This window comes from Pongo abelii, chromosome 7 (genome assembly GCF_028885655.2).
Source record: "Pongo abelii isolate AG06213 chromosome 7, NHGRI_mPonAbe1-v2.0_pri, whole genome shotgun sequence".
Taxonomy (NCBI): domain Eukaryota; kingdom Metazoa; phylum Chordata; class Mammalia; order Primates; family Hominidae; genus Pongo; species Pongo abelii.
The window spans coordinates 66530842-66548027 of NC_071992.2; the positions used below are offsets into that span (position 1 = coordinate 66530842).

The window sequence follows — 17186 nt, forward strand, 5'->3', positions numbered from 1 at the left end:
AATGACACTAAATAAATCACATACTTTGCCACTGTATTAAAATGCAATACACTCAACATCACAGAAGAGTGGTAACTGTCGGATAGACAGCCTTATGTCTCTACAGGGGCATACGTTGTTCGTGCTGGGTCAGAAGGTTATACGTGTCTTGGAAAAACAAAAACACTTTCAAAGATAACAATTTTTTGTAATTTGTGTTATCCAATGACATCACTATAATTTCTCCTTTAACAACTAGTGAGCCTAGGGTGGAAATGCATTTTTAAATGTGTACTTACAGTGAATGCACAGGGATATTCTTTCCTACTAAGAACAAAGACTATGTACAGTTTCTTAAAACACAAGGCTCTTTCCTCCAAACTGGTAAGAATCCTTGCAGCAAATTCACAAGGACCTCAACTTCTGTCTGCCTTTCTGCAATTTAAATAGCTGTTAATTTCGTCCCTTCCTCCAACATACTGCCGAAGAGACTTCAGAACAGCTATTTTTCCTTTCCCCATTCGACTTATTCAAAATCATCATCCTCTTTAGCAGAAATTTTCCAGTGCATTCAGTAAGTTTCTAGATTAATTTCACTGGGGAGGGAAGTTCTATCATTTCAAATTTAGAATATCTAAAACTATAGCCCCTCACCTTTCAGACCAGCTACTCTTCAATTACTCCCATTCCCCTTAGTGAAAAGCCCTTTTGTCAATATCCTTATCAATTTTTGATAGATTACTGCAATGAACTTCAAGATGATCATACCTGTAGTTATCCCAATTTCAATGGGATTCCTATATGCCATTTTGATTCATCTGCCCAGTATACAACTTTTATCAATAAAGAAAAAAAGAAGCTCCAAAAATCCAGAGGTGCCCCCAAGATTCTACGAAAATGGGAAGAAATCTCACCTGGCAGGACTCAATGCCACCCCCATTTAAACACAGCTGCACTAGTTTTATCAGTTTTATAAATGTCATCTTAATCTTTTGTTGGGGAGAGGCTGTTTAGAAATCATTTCCATAAGGAATCAAATGGTCACAGTATATTTACCTGTATTAGTTTTCTATCACTGTCATAGCAAATTAGCATAAACCTAATGGCTTAAAACCACACAAGTTTATTATCTGATAGTTCTGGAAGTCAGAAGTCTGACACAGGTTTCATGATACAAGTCTCACTGGGTTAAGATCAAGGTGTTGGGGAGACTGTTCCTTTCTGAAGGTTCTTTGGGAGAAATCTGTTCCCTTGCATCAGTGTCTAGTGTCCATCTGCTTTTTTTTTTTTCTCTCTTGCCTCATGACCCTTTCTTTCTTCCATCTTCAAAGCAAAAAACATGACACTGATTCCTTTTCTGCTGTCTCTCTGGCTCTCTCGCTCTGCCTCCTCCTTCCACTTTTAAGGACCCTTATGATTACACTGGGCTCATCGGGATAATCCAGGATAATCTTCCTATCTTAAACTGATTAGCAACTTTAATTCATCTGCAACCTTAATTCCCCTTTGCCATATAAGGTCACATATTCGCAGGTTCCAGGGATTAGAACATGGACCTCTTTGGGGGGGCTACTATTTGCCTACCACATACCCAAACTTTGACTCCTACTCTTCAGGGTAATGCTGTTCCATAGGGAATCAGATACAATCCATCTTAAAATGTACACTGGCAGCCCAAATCCATCCCTTCTCCCATTTCTCATCCGGCATACAGGTGAAGAAACACTATGGCAGAAAGGATCAGCAGCAGAAATATGCTTATTATTCCTTGACAGACTTGGAATTTATTTTCTCTCACAGGTAAATAATGCAAGGTTATATTCTTAAGATAGTCTAAAATCCTCTAACTAAAGCAATAACTATGTATAAACTAACTGAACACCCTGAAACTCAATTTTAAGTAGCAACTAGAAACTGCAAAAAAATAAAACTATCAATTATTTGGTATGGTAATTATCAAGCTATGCAATCATTTTCCTCTGTTTAAAATAAATTTTAAAAAAAAAAGAGTATGCTCAGTCCCAACATTTGAGAACAGTTTCACAAAAAAAGTTTTCATAATTTCTTTTTTTTTTTTTTTTTTGAAACAGAGTCTTGCTCTGTCACCAGGCTGGAGTGCAGTGGCAGGATCTCAGCTCACTGCAACCTCTGCCTCCCGGGTTCATGCGATTCTCCTGCCTCAGCCTCTCAAGTACCTGGGATTACAGGCACATGCCACCACACTCAGCTAATTTTTTTGTATTTTTAGTAGAGACGGAGTTTCACCATGTTGGCCAGGATGGTCTCAATCTCTTGACCTCGTGATCCGCCCACCTCAGCCTCCCAAAGTGCTGGGATTACAGGCATGGGCCACCGCGCCCAGCCAAGTTTACATAATTTCTAATATCTTACTCTATTAGAAGAAACTGTGCCTAAATATAAACTTCAAGTTTAAAACTGTTTAGAGTTCATACCTAATTCCTGACCTTACTTTTAGGATAGTAGAAAGCTACCATATAGATTCATTCTGAGTGCTTATAGAAGTTCAGTCCAATTGAGTAAGACCCTGTATATCATGGTCCATACCTTTCCTTAGCTGTTGGCATCCAACAGGATATAGCAGCAGATTCAAAATTGTCAATTCAATGCAGGAGGATTCCAGGTTGGCCTCAAGAGGGAGCATCCTTTTAAAAACAGATTCCCCTTCAGGTAAATGACTTTTGTGTATCACAAAAAAATGAATGGGAAGATACAGTAGATAACAAAATATTAATACATTTAAGAGCAGGACCTGATTTTCGTAATGCTCCCACAGCAGAAGGCACTAAAGGGTATGAAAACAAACAAGCAGGCCCTGACCTTTATAAATAAGCTTTGGGTTAACAATGAGAAAGAGACCCAGAATCAAATATATTCATGAAAGTCTGAACTCATAGCCTTTATTTTACCATTGGCCATTAACCTTTCTATGACCTACCTTAGTTTTAAGAATCAAATGAAATAATGTGCATATTCAAATTTAGTAATTTTTATCTAGCACCGAGTAAAACAAATTAATGTTACTGGTAACTGAAAAATACTCCTTTAAGTTGTAAAGATTAAAAACAAAGTAATGAAAGTCTTTATATAGTGTATTAGTTCTACAGTCTTAGCGAATTAACCAGCATAACTCAACCATTTCTTAGTGGCTCAGGGTCATCATGAGGAATATTATGATAATGGTATGTCACGAGCACCTCAGAGACCAACACACACCGTAAAAGCATTCCGCCATCTGGAACTGCTTTGCTCTCTCACTGCAGTAACTTCTCGTTTCTTTTTTGTGTGACTAGATGATTCAAATCTGCTTTATTTTACACATAAATATGTTGGGTCTAATGTGACTCCACAGTCTGTCCCTGACTATACAGGACATATTCTCCTTGCTTTTCCTAGGCCTTTTGTTGTTATTGTTAACTCCTCACTCACTGCCTACAATATTGGTAAGAAAGCATGAGGTTATCAGTCCAAGTTTGGCCTCTACTTAAAATGGATATTGCTTCTAGGTTAGGTCCGTCACTTTCTATCAAGTGTTAACTGACCTCATAATCTCTGAAAAGTAGTATATGACTCACAAAATAATATATAACCTTTATTACTGATTATTAATGCAACTATCATTAATTGAACACTTACAGCATAAAGCTTTGAGGTGTTTTAAGTATATTAACTCATTTAAATCTTCATAAAATTTCATGTAACAGCATTATTTTTAGGGATGGGAAACGAAGGAAAGGGATTAAATAACTTCCTTAAGCTTTTACAGCTAGGAAGAGGCAAAACTGAGGTTGAGTTCTAGATCTATCTGACACCAAACCCTGTGTCCCTCAACACTGTTGATTGCTGAGTCTGATATCATCATTTTATAGAAAATAAAGCAGATTGAGGAAACTGAAGTCACTCTGAGTCTCAGTTCATGCATCTATAAAATGGGAATAACAATACTTTCCTACCTCTTTGACAAGATGCAAAGTTATACGAAAATGTGAAAATGTGAAAAGTATCAAATTTAACAGGGTCTCATGCTGACTACACAATGCCAGGAAGCACTATTTCCACAAAAAGTGTCAGTTTTCCTGAAGCAGTAAAGAGAATGCCATTTATATTAGATTCCATGTTAATAGTGTCTCCTGAGCTGTGCACCACAGATGGCCATATGTAAGTATATATGTGTGTGTGTGTGTACACAGAAAAATATATATTAGTGTGAAGTGAATTAATTTTATTGTGCTGCCTAGATACAATAAAACCAGTGATTACTAAACAGTGATAACTAAACAAGTCCTTAACAAAAAAAAAAAAAAAAAAAGCTTATATAAAGCCTTTTTCTCATAAATAACGAGGTAATTAAACTACTTTAAGTCCATGGTGATTACCTCCCTTTTCTTTAAAGCCAAATCAACTGCATTCACAGATATTTATATAGATCATTGTAGAAATGCCTACATCTTTCTATTTCTAATTTCTCTGGTTCATAAAAGAATAAAGGTTCAAATTACTCTATTTACAGGGAAAAGTCAAGCCTATTAAAAATGGTTTAGATGTATTTAAAATAATTCTTTCACAATGGGATTTACAATGCATGGTAAATCAGTATGTATCACTGCTAGGCTTTTCCTTGAAACTAAAATTAGAGTGACTGCCTTTGCATGTTCCAAAATTTGTTCTTATCCAATTGAGTATGAAGACTGACCAGAAAATTTAAAATCCGCTCTAGCCACCAAGAGACTACAATGAAAACATGAAAATTTAGAATATCGAGACTTACAGGAGTAACACGGATAAACCATCCTTCTAAAACAAAGACTGTTTTGCAATTGCTTTTTGAGCTATGACATTTCTAAATAGATCCTTCTACTCAAGGCCCAGTATTTTAAATATGGACTCCAAATTATAATGATACATAGTCAGAACAAAACCTCTGCACTACTTACGCAGTAGCAGCGACAGGGAAGCACCGACTGATCCATCCACCAGCACACCTGTGGTTCCCATAACCAATAGCTAAACACCCATGTGCTTGGCTGTATAAATGTAGAAATCCCCTAATAACGTTAAGTCAACGCCTTACCACAACCTTGGTTACTTAAAACATCACTTCCTAGCACAGATGCATCCAGGTCAGAGAAAATGCAAGCACTCACATGTTCCATACTTCTATCACCAAATACATCTGCCATAGGATTACATGGCAGCAAGACTTACAAAGCTGGACACTTCTAGTGGTGTTTTCATTAACACAGAGGTCCCTCACAATTAAAAACCATACAAGCCTTAGGTGATAACATCCCCGTTAATCTGTTTCTCCTTTTCTTTATCCATTATTTTCTAGTCTTTCCACAATAAATCTCTACTGCTGTTATACAGGGAAAAAAGCAAAATCAAATAAATGAGCTTTTACTTATTATGTTCACAATATCTAGGAAAGTATAATTGACCAAAGAGAATCACAGGAGCTCAGAAATGGGTCAGTGCAAATGAACCACTGTTAAAAATAAATCTAAACTATATGAATCTAGGCAGCATACACATACCACCCTAAAAATAAATGACATGAGGCCGGGCAAGGTGGCTTTCTCCTCTAATCCACTTTGGGAGGACAAGGCAGGAGGATGGCTTGAGCCCACGAGTTTGAGACAAGCCTGAGCAACATACTAAGACACCTATCTCTACAAAAAATGAAAGAAAAAAACAATTAGCTGGGCATCGTGGCACATGCCTGTAATCCCAGCTACTGGGGAGGTTGATGTTGGATTGCTCAAGGTCAGGAGGTGGAGGATGCAGTGAGCCGAGATTGCACTACTGCACTCCAGACTGGGCGACACAGCAAGACCCTGTCTCAAAAAAAAAGAAAACAAAAAAACACTCAAATCCCAAATTTAGCATAGAATGCCTGGAAAATAAAGAGAATATATCATTATTCAGTAAATTATATGCCACTAGTTAAAAAAATATATATATATAAAAAAACAAAATATATAAAATATATTTTATATATATATATATATATATATCTTGAGAAACCTTAAATGATCTGTAGAAATAACCTGATAAACTAGCTACAGAGGCTAAATAGGTAGTACAGTTTACACAATTAACAGTGTGTATTTACAGCCCCCTTGGATCTAAAGGAATCAAAGAACATTCACTATATAATTACCTGGTATCCCACCATCACCTTCTTCTCTTGTTAAAGATTCTGACTTTTACCATTCATTCCATGTACTTGTTATTCAACAGAATTCTGACTGACATTTTTAATATGCACGAATATATTGTTTCTGTTTATACATAAGTCTGAAAGCATTCATACCAAACTGTTAAAAAACCATCACCCCAGCAAACCATGAGGAGCAGACACAGATGATGGGGGCCTGCTTGTTTAACTTCATTTAATTTAGTAATTTAAATCTTATTTCTGAATATACAATAATTTTTCAATAAGAAGATTAATGACCACACAAAATATTGTAGGCCACAACATTTCCTTCTAGATGACACAAAGGTATCTAAATTCATCCCCTGAATGGGTTTCCTATGTTAAATATACTAGCATAGGCCATAGATCCAGACACCAAACTCCAGATACCACGTATCATTTCTAAACACTGAACTGCTAACATATGCAGAGCTGACCCTTGCCCAGAGTGGACCATTGGTCATGGCAGCTGCTACCCAACACCACTACCATCCCAACTCTTCCAACTCGATTGTCAACTATGGATTTTAGCAAATGTCTTCACATAACCCCACAGTTCTCTCCATTCACTTACACACTAATCATCAGGTCAGAAAAGGAACCAAAAAGCCCATTTCAGCTTTCAAACTTTATTTTCCCCTACAAAGAAAGACCACCTACTTTTTACTTTTCTTCCTTCAAAGTGTTGTCCCAACGGTTGTAATAGTCAGAAACTAAGTGCTCATTAGTAGGGAATATAGTTAAATCAATTATAATTGAAATACAATCTATAGCTGTAGCTATATATAATACACTCTGAGGCTGAAATTTTTTTTTAAGAATGAAGTGGTTCTTTATCACCTCATAGAGATATATCGTCATGTGAAAATCCAAGTGAAAAAACAGCAGTGTACCTCATCTTTAAGTAAGTGGAAAGAAAATTTATTTATATTTCCTTGTACACACAAATAAAAGAATAGTTTCCATTATATCATTCCAGAGGTAAGTGACTACTTCCCAGAGGGGAAAATGGGGGGCTGAGGAAGATACATTTCCAGTTTATATATTTTTTGTATCACTTAAAATTTGCAACATGGGATATATTAACTATTTTTAAAGTCAGTGAATTATTTTAAGCTCACTTACAACCTGTATCTTCAAAGAAGTATTTATGATTACTTTAATATTTTATAAAGCTAAGGGCAGGTAGACTACAAATGGATTAGTTTGAGAATCAGTCTCATTCCTTTATGAGCATGCATTTAACAGTCCAAAAAGAAAACGTCTCTTCCCATCACCAAGATATCCTACATTCAAAATTCTTAACAGAATTATATTTTTACTTTATAAAGCAAGAATTAATTACTTGTTAGCTAAACTATAAACAATACAGGGCACAATGGCAGATATAAGAAAAAACTGTAACTTCTGCGTGATAACCATTAACATTGATAGATTATTTTAAGAAAGTCTGAAATTTCATATGAACTCTTCAGCAATGTAAGAATTATGTATAATCTGTGTGAGGGCATTTCAGCTGATTGTACAGCTGGAGCTTCCTGATATCACCAAAAGGAAGAAAACAATAGTAAGTATAGACAGAGTTGTACTCCATCTTTCACATCTATGTAAGCTTAAAGAAACTGTAAGATCAGAGAGTTTAGGAGAATATTGCAGCTCATTAGAAAACTTGTCTGACTCAACAGCATGGAAAATAATTCAAATGCTGAATCATTAATTTTTTTTTAAATTTATATACAGTACCAAGAAAGAATATGTGCACATGGAAAGACAAAACTGATTTGTCTTAAATAAACAACATAATTACCTTATAATCTGAAAACAAAGAATTCATGATAGCCTACAACAAGAAATTTAGTTCTGTTGTGAACATACACAATTAAAAACTCAAACAAGCTAGTGTGTGTGACACACAGAGAGAAACTAAAATCAAATATACTGCTTAAATACCAATGAAAGAGGTAGTTTACCAGTGATCATTTTCATACTTATTTACCCATACTTCCTGAGCACCCATTGGAAGACACAAGGAACAGTAAGACATAGTTTGTGCTTCAAGCATCTTATATTATCCAATTACATCTGTTAGAGTACTCAAAACAAATTTAGAGTACAAAGTATCATCACAGGTTAAATAGCAGTATCAATGTGCAGGAGATTTTACTACTATACTACACAGACTGGGAGGTGGGGGCTCTAGGGAAATACGGTGTATGCTATATAAACTAGACTTTTACATGGAGGACTCCTAAAGGCAGAGATGGGAGAAAGAAAAAAATTCCAAGAAATGGAAATGCATGAGAAATCAAAAAAGTAAAGTAAAACTGAAGTTTACATTCTTTTTGGAACAGCTGCTGGGACAGAAAGAATGTAACTTAATATTTTAAACTAAAACAAGAAATAAGTTTTGAAAGTGGCACTGAAGTCAAATAATGCAGTTTTGAAAGGCAACACTGAGGAACTCGGGCTTACTTCCAGAGTGGATCAGGAGCCACTCAGCAGAGGCACCGTGGCCAAGAACACAGACTTGCAAGAAGACATGGTTGGGATTCAAATCCCAGCTCTTCTACCTACTAACAACTCCTTCAAGATCATGAAGTTCCAATTTCTTCACCTGTAGAATGGGGATAATATAAATTATAATGACCACGTGAGAACAAAGGATTCAGCACACTGACATAAACACCCAAGTGGGTTTGTTTTGTTTGCTTGTCATCAGGCAGGGAACATGATCAGGACTACATTTAGGACAATTAATAAGCAGTATTCACAATGAATGACAAACCTAGAGATTAATGTCTCTTGCCATGTATATGGCTGCTAGAAGAATTGAAGAAAGATAGAAGAAATCAGGAACCACAATGCAGTAAGATGACAAAAAAAAAAAAAAAATTCTAAGAAAGAGAGAAAAGAACCAAGGATGACCTTTTGATTTTGAGTCTAGATGACTAAGAAAATGCAAAAGTCATTAATATAAACAAGCAAGAAGAATCAGGCTTGCAAAAAAAGTTTACTTCTGAATCTACTGATTCAAGATTACAAAATGACAGCTACTAAGTTGATCAGGGAGAACATCATTGCCAAATCTGAAGCTTAGGAATGAAAATAAAGCTGATGATACAGAATTGGAAGCCTGAGCAAAGAGGGCGACGGGAATGAGCAGTTGAAACCACGGATCTGTGTAGGACTGCCAAAGAAGAGAACAAACTCTAAAAAGGAAAAGAACTAAACCTAAGGTAACACATAAAGGCAACACCTATTTATACTTCAGGAAGTAAGAGAGAAAAACAAAGGCCCCAAGAAGGGAGAGTTGGAGGTGCCAGTTTGTGAAAGTCACCAAGACAGACCTTCACAGCATTTCACATTCTATAGCTCTTTCAATGATCATTATAACTTTAGATTATAAACTGAACTGACTTCATCAATTGATAATGATTATCATAAAAGGTTTTTAAGAGCCTGCAAGTTACTGAAGAGTGCTCAGTAGAAAACACAGAAGAGTGTTTTATGCAAATTAGTTTTTAAACTCCAAGAATATTTTAAGCTCTAGAAATCATACCTGATGCATGTCTTGTATCAAGACATAAAGTTGATTTATTTCTGGCTACCCGTGCATATATGTTCCAAAAAGGATTTTCAGGTTAAACTGGAAAACATGCTATGTCTTCCCATCAGCAATATCTCTCATTAATTTTTGAGAATATACATACACATAGTGTTTGATTCTCAATCCTTCCCCACTTCAACAGCTGAAAAAATCTTACCATATTCTAAAAACGTCTTTAGGGGGCTGAAATATTTCTGTGTCACCTAACTATAAAACCCACTCACATCCAACATCCAATGTTAAGTTGACCGAGAGATAATCAATGGCAGATACGCCATTTAGGTATGAATCCAATTATCTTCCTTAACAATTGCCAGTAAAATGTCAAAGCCTTTCCTGTATTTTTGGTTTCTTCTCAAATATAGATTACAACTGACCACACTTTATTAATTTTAGTATTTGTCCCATTTCTTTTTTTTTTTCTTTTTTTTTTTGAGACAGAGTCTCACTCTTTTGCCCAGGCTGGAGTGAAGTGGAACGATCTTGGCTCACTGCAACCTCCGACTCCCAGTTTCAAGCAACTCTCCTGCCTCAGCCTCCCGAGTAGCTGGGATTACAGGTGCCCACCACCATGCTTGGCTAATTTTTGTATTTTTAGTACAAACGGGGTTTCGCCACGTTGGCCAGGCTGGACTCGAACTCCTGACCTGACCTCAGGTGATCCACCTGCCTCAGCCTCCCAAAGTGCTAGGATTACAGGCGTGAGCCACTGCCCCCGGCCGCCACATTTCTTCCAACTACGTAGTTGCCACATCTAGTGGAAAATGAAAAAAGATTAATAAACCATATTATGACACCCTATTGTCTGTCATTATGCATTTTAAGGGACTACCAAATATTTTAAAATACCAATAATTACATAAGTAAATTTTAATCTTTTTAGACTTTTTTAGGGCCCTCTTGGTATTCTTTCCAGTACATTAGTTACAAAAAAGTTCAACTACGTTCATAAAAATGTTTACTGATATGAGACTATCCTTCCGAGTTTGTAAGGAATACGCAGCTGTGAGAGCTACAATTTACAATAATATCCCAATTTACCATGGCACCCAGCAGTGTCTAAAGTAACACAAACCCCCATCTTCTTGGTTAACAGCATAAGATCAAGGAGTTTAAAATTTTAGTAATATGCCACCAGAAACCTCATCTAAAAAAATACCACTATAGTTTCACACTATATTCTCTAGACTATTTTAAATACATGTGATTATATTCATATAGTTATTCTGTAAGGAACATTTCAAAGAAAGCAGAAAAAACCGTAAGGGCAACAATTTTTCATTCATAGGAGGTAAAACAAGAGCAGAAAACACAGGTTCTTGGATTAAGCACTCCTGAATATAAACACGCACTATTACAAAAAAAAAAAGCAATGGGATCTTGAGCAGTTCTTTTTCTCGAAGCCTCTGTTTATTACTCTATAGAATGAGAAGAATGTCACTTATGTTGTTATGAGAAATACATGAGCATATTATTACCAAAAATAACTAAAATGTCATGGATATTTTTAATTCCTTTCAAGCACAGTTTCCAAATAATAAACTACTACACAATTTGGCTTAAAATTTCAGGCTATGCATGTTTAGAACCAGACGTTGTTAGTGATTATCTTCCTCAGTTGTTCTTTCCCTGGAAGCTAGCACCAAGATGAACACGGTACATTTTTAATAAATACAAGCTAGTGATTAAATCAACAAAGTCTCCAGCTCTTCTGCACACAGAAATACAGTATGCAATGGGAATTTCCTAGCTTTCTGTCTTACTTAATAGTAGGCAGTGTAGTATCACCCTTCCACTTCCAGTTTACTCCCTATGGCTTACTTACCTAAATATTTAATCCCTGTTGCTTTTTTTTCTTGTCTCAGGCTAGGGCCACTAGCTTTCTATCTTTTCTACCTTACCTTTCCTTCACATATTAGCTACTTCATGTTAAAGGAATTACAAGTGTTCAACTGACCATATGGAATTAAAATTTACTTAGAAAAAAATGAAATAAAAAAACCAAAAAGTAAACTAATTCAGCAACTTTATGGAGTCATCTAGCCTCATATAAACTACCATTAAGCAATACGTAAACATATTACTCAATCTGCTTAATACGAAAGTAATGTCGTCTGGCCTCAGACATTCTGAAAGTTTTGCCACATTGTTTCAAAATATTGGCTTGTAGCCCTTTTCAAAGCTACTGATTCTTGAAAAATTGGCGACCATGTTTAACAATAAAGAAAAGGCTTCCCCGAGCCTACGTAGATTGGATTCTCTAATACACAGTAATAATGTTTTTAAAAATAATGAGGTGTGTAATAAAATGGAGGAATATCCATGATGCACTGTTGGCTAATAAAACGATATACTGTACTATATATGATCCCAATCTTGTTTCTAAAGCACACTCATTAAATGCACAGAAAAAAAAATCCTGAATAACTACCCTCCACACTTGGAGACTGGCCACCCTGGGTAGTAAGAAGGAGAAATATGGGGGGAAGGGCGCGAGAGAGGGCAGGTTTCCTCATTGTTTGGCTGCCTCATGTTTTTCTCAAGGAGCACGCAGTACTTTTGTAATTAAAAAAATAAATAAATAGGGGAAAAACACTGCTAAAAGCATACGTTTTTCCTCCGTAGCAAATTCTTCTGATTTGTAATGTTAAAAATATATCTCTGGTTTCTCGATTCTAAAATGAGGACACACGAAAACAAAATTATAGAAGTTCAAAAAATCTTGGATTTGCAAAATTACTCCCTCGGGTTCTGCCCATGGGTCCTCCCCATGCCGGCGTCTGAAATTCCCCAAGCAAAACGCGGGCACTGCACTTCCCCTGAACGGTAGTAGACGCTCAAAAACACAAAAAGAGCCCAGGGCGCCTGCTATAACCTCTCAGTCCCCTCCCAGCCTCCAAGGCTTCCCCGAGTCTACGTAGACTGGATTCTCTTCCTCCAAAACCAAAACAACAAAAGTCACTGGGCGGATCCAAAACGGCCCTAAGGGGACCGCGGGCATCTCAAGACGCCAGCCTCGGGACTCTAGTCCCCAAGCCCAGGTCAGAGCCGAAGAACGGGCCGAGGACGCGGCGCCCCGGCCTCCCTCGGGCCCGCGACCTCCCCGGCCCCAAGGACCCTGGCTCCCGACCTCCAGGCTTCGCTGGGCCCCTTTCGACTCCCCGACCTCCCGAGTCCTCCGCCCCCGGCCCGTCCTTCCCCCAACCTGCCCCGCAGCGCCTCAGTTTCCCGGCCCCCGACCTGCCCGCTCTTAAGTCCCCCTGCCCCCGACTCTCGGCTGCCGTCCCCCTGGCTCTCTGGCCTCCAAGAGCATCCCAGTCGCCCGCCGGGCCCCAGCACGCGGGACTCGCACACCCCACGACCCCGAGCCCCCACTGGCGGCGGCGTTACCTGTGGCGCGGGCAGCGGCGCGCAGGCCAGGCGCTAAGACTCGGCGGCGTCCGCAGCAGCCAGACGCCGCTACCACCACAATAACAACACGGACGCCACCGCCGAGGGGAGAGGCGGGGCCCGGACCCGCGACTAGAGCAGCCAGAGCGTCCCGGACTCCGGAGCCGCCGGGGTCCGGGCATGCGCAGAGAGCCACGGGCACGGTGGCAGCTCCCCGCGGACGCCAAAGTCAACAAGGCCGGGAGACGCCCCCATCTGGCCCCGCCCCCCTCAGGGCTCGCTCCGCCCCCAAACCCAAACAACGCGAGGCCTTGACAGGCCAAAAGACGACGGCGGTAGGGGAGATCACGCGAGAGCATGGCCTCCACCTCGCCTCCCCACCCCCATCTCCACGTTCGCGCACCGGCGCTGGGGTGCCGGCTTTCAGTGGTTTGAGGGCTACGGCTTGTCGGGGCCTCGCCGCACAGTCCCCTTTGCATTGAAGGACAAGGTCTTACGGCGTAGGAGCATTTTTGAGGTGCATTCCTGGGTTTGGAGGCGAACCCCCAATGGTTACCTCCATAGAGACTTTGAGAAGGGCGCTTACTGGCTTAGGTGAAGAGCGAAGGCTCAAGACTGTGCCGCTTTATAGTGGCCCTTTGGCGTCCAGAAGTTCCCCCCAGCGCGCGTCTTAAGCACTCCCGCCGCCTGGGCCCCGCCCTGCCTGCCAGGAGCCCTCCTGCTTCAGCTCCCGGACGCCCGGCGTGGCCGCCTTCTCGCGTCTTGCTGACCCGGGGCGGGGGCGTGTGCTCCTCCTGCAGCGGACGGAAGATGCTGGGCCACGCAAGTTTCCCTGGGCTTGCTTAACCACCCCAAAGCCCATTTCCAGAAGGAAAGGGTGTTGAGGAGGAGGGATAGAAAGTCGAGAAGAGGGCCGGGTGGAGTGGCTCACGCCTGTCGTCCCAGCACTTTGGGAGGCCGAGACAGGCGGATCACCTGAGGTCAGGAGTTAGATACCAGCCTGGCCTACGTGGTGAAACCCCGTCTCTAATAAAAATACAAAAATTAGCCGGGTGTGGTGCCGTGCGCCGGTAGTCCCAGCAACTCGGGAGGCTGAGGTAGGAGAATCGCTTGAACCCGGGAGTCGGAGGTTGCAGTGCTGAGATGGCACCATTGCACTCCAGCCTGGGCGACAAGAGCGAAACTCCATCGCAAAAAAAGAAGTCGAGAAGAGGAAATGAGACATAGGGGCAGGCGAGCCGGGAAAATACTGCTACTAAGGATCCTAAAGCAGTGAACATGCTGTTAATACTTGTAAGACTCCTAGCAAACTGCATTTAATTTTTTTCAATTAGTTTTAGTGTACATAAAGGTATGTCTTTTCCAAATACTGTGCTTTTTGAAGTGTTCTTTGTTGTTCATTAATCTTTGTGCGTTTCCCTCCAGTCTTTAATAGTAGGTTGTAGCATGATTTGCTTCCATCGTGTGAATTCTGTTCGGTTTTGATTTTCAAGTATGAGAGTGAGCGTAAGCTACCCTTATAGGTTACCTAGGGTAAGTTAGAATTAGAACGTCTTTATGCTAGGGTTACTACTCCCCACCATAACCAACCATCTGCAAAAGCGTTCAGAAAGAACATGCTAGCAAGGTCAAAAGCTTCAAATCACGAAATAAGAACTTGAAAACAAGAGCAAAATTGCTGCTGAGGCCCTCTGCCATTTAACTCAGAAAGGCTTCACTTTATTTAGGTTTAAAGTATGAGTGCATATTCAGTGGACATTGAGCTCCGAACTGTTCAAAATCTCTATTCATCTGCATTCTGGAGTAGAGCTGCGGGTCACATGTATTAGCTCCAACTTTGGATTTCTGCTTGGACCCAGGGCACTCCTAACCGTTGTGGGATCATATAACAATCTTACAGGATGAATTTTCTGTTAGTCCAAGCAGAAATTTTGGCACATGAAAACTATCTTACCATAAACAAACAAAAAAAGTACAAATGGTAATCTAAGGAAAATAGCTAAAATCATTAAACAACTCTTACAGCCTTTTCTCCTGTTTTCTCTCCATTTTTTAAAAACATATTTTCCTTTACTTTCTTCCTTCTGCTATGGGAATTTTTCAGGCTTCTAGACCTTTTTTCTCTTCTGCGGCTGTAAAGTTAAACACAGGTCATTTTTTAAATAAGACTGCTAATAAACACCTTCTTAATAACACCAAATGCTAGTCTTGTGGGTGAGTAGTTGAACAGCAAGTAAAGCACTCTTATCACCTCTGTAATTTTCCTGTGGTAGGCACACCCCATCTCTACCTTCATGTCATTTCTGATTATGCCTCCATACCTTACACATATAATTCATTTTTGGGGGGGCGCGACAGAGTCTTTTGCTCTTTTGCCCAGGCTGGAATGCAGTGGCGTGATCTCTGCTCACTGCAACCTCCACCTCCCGGGTTCAAGCAGTTCTCCTGCCTCAGCCTCCCAAGTAGCTAGGATCAGAGGAGCGCACCACCACGCCCTGCTAATTTTTGTATTTTTAGTGGAGATGGGGTTCCCCCATGTTGGCCAGGCTGGCCTCAAACTCCCATCTCAAGTGATCCACCCGCCTCGGCCTCCCAAAGTGTTGGGATTACAGGCATGAGCCACCACGCCTGGCTATAATTCACTTCTTGTGTGTGACTTCCTACTAATTTGTAATCATGAAAGTTGGGCACATACCCAGTATGCTCACTATTTCTCTGCAGGGCCTGATACAGTGGCTGCTACAACATTGATACTCTGCATTTGTTGAATGAGTAATTTAAATTTTAAATCATCATCTAGAATCATTTAGAGATTTATTTAGACTTTGATAAATTTAGATAGCCCACACACAATTTATTCCTAGAGTTCTTGATACATTGTTACAGTAAGTTTGGTCCTGGCAACAGCAATAACACTTACTGTAATAACTTAATTCTTCATACGAGGTTGCTTCACTTTTATTATTAAGCAGAAAATACCCAAAGTAAAATTGAGCTATTTGGGACTCCTTTCAGAATACTGTGTAGGCTGAAGCATTGTTGTATCAGAAGTGCTCTGTTATTTGAATGCATAAGGTATTCAACAAACAAATGCTTATTAAATTAAATGGTATGCAGCATACAGCTACTCTCACCATGCTAGGAGTTCACATTTTTCATATGCGTGGCAGTTAGCACTGGTGCATGTTTCCTTCAGCCTCAGAAATGGAGATGTCTGCGTGTTGCCCAGATCTACCTTGAAGACTCTAGTTGCTTCCTAACACCTACGTTGTAATGGCACTTGATTATGTTTTATAGAGCCACGTCTGGTCTGTGAGGACTGAAAGGATTTCCTCATCTTAACTCTAATTTGGCCTGCAATGTCTAGGGAAAACCCAAAACTAAAATCTAACTAAATATGGAACTTTTTTTCTGCAGTTTGATTTCTTTGTACCATTTTCAGTACAGTTAAATTCATCACCTCCCCACCTCACCATCCCCCTCCCCCTGCAAAAAAAAAAAAGCAAAAACTGAAGTATTTTCTCTCTTAAAGAGAACTGTCGTTGGCCAGGCACAGTGGCTCATGACTATAGTCCCAGCCCTGTAGGAAGCAGAGGTGGGAGAATCATTTGAGCTCAGAAGTTGCAAGCTTTCAAGATCAGCCTGAGCAACATAATGAGACCTCATCTCTACAAAAAATTTAAAAATTACCTGAGTGTGGTGATGCATGCCTGTAGTCCCAGCTATTCCAGAAGCTGAGATGGGAGGATTACTTGAGCCCAGGAGTTAGTTTCTAATTGGATGTAGTCTGCACAGGCAGATTTCATTTTCATTATTAAAAAGGTCAGTAATTTCTGAAATATTCACTTGACAATAGGATTAAATGACTTTGGGAAAGCATAATTTTATTTTAAATTGCACATATAATCCCTCAATTACATAGATTTCAATGCTAGGATAATCTTCCAATAAAAGGAAATATAAGTTATCAACAAAATGAATTTCTTTTAGAAA

The 17186-nt window shown here is 39.6% G+C and overlaps 1 protein-coding gene and 1 long non-coding RNA gene across 9 annotated transcripts in view; one reads left to right on the top strand and one right to left on the bottom strand.

Annotated features, from left to right (window-relative positions):
- Positions 1-13970, bottom strand: part of PCMTD1 (protein-L-isoaspartate (D-aspartate) O-methyltransferase domain containing 1) — an 81941-nt gene extending 67971 nt beyond the window's left edge. The window contains exon 1 of one of the 6 annotated variants that reach the window (XM_024250574.3): positions 13780-13970. Coding sequence is in view for 1 of the 6 variants with exons in the window: in XM_024250580.3 (XP_024106348.1) it covers positions 13194-13375 (182 nt within the window). In the remaining 5 variants the exon portion in view is untranslated. 6 annotated transcript variants of the gene reach the window in all.
- Positions 13971-14294: 324 nt separating this feature from the next.
- The window catches only part of LOC129061000 (uncharacterized), a 52295-nt gene continuing 49403 nt past the window's right edge, over positions 14295-17186 (top strand). For all 3 annotated transcript variants that reach the window (XR_010141109.1, XR_008527921.2, XR_008527918.2), the window contains exon 1: positions 14295-14486. This is a non-coding gene — a long non-coding RNA (uncharacterized LOC129061000). The remainder of the gene's footprint in view (positions 14487-17186) is intronic.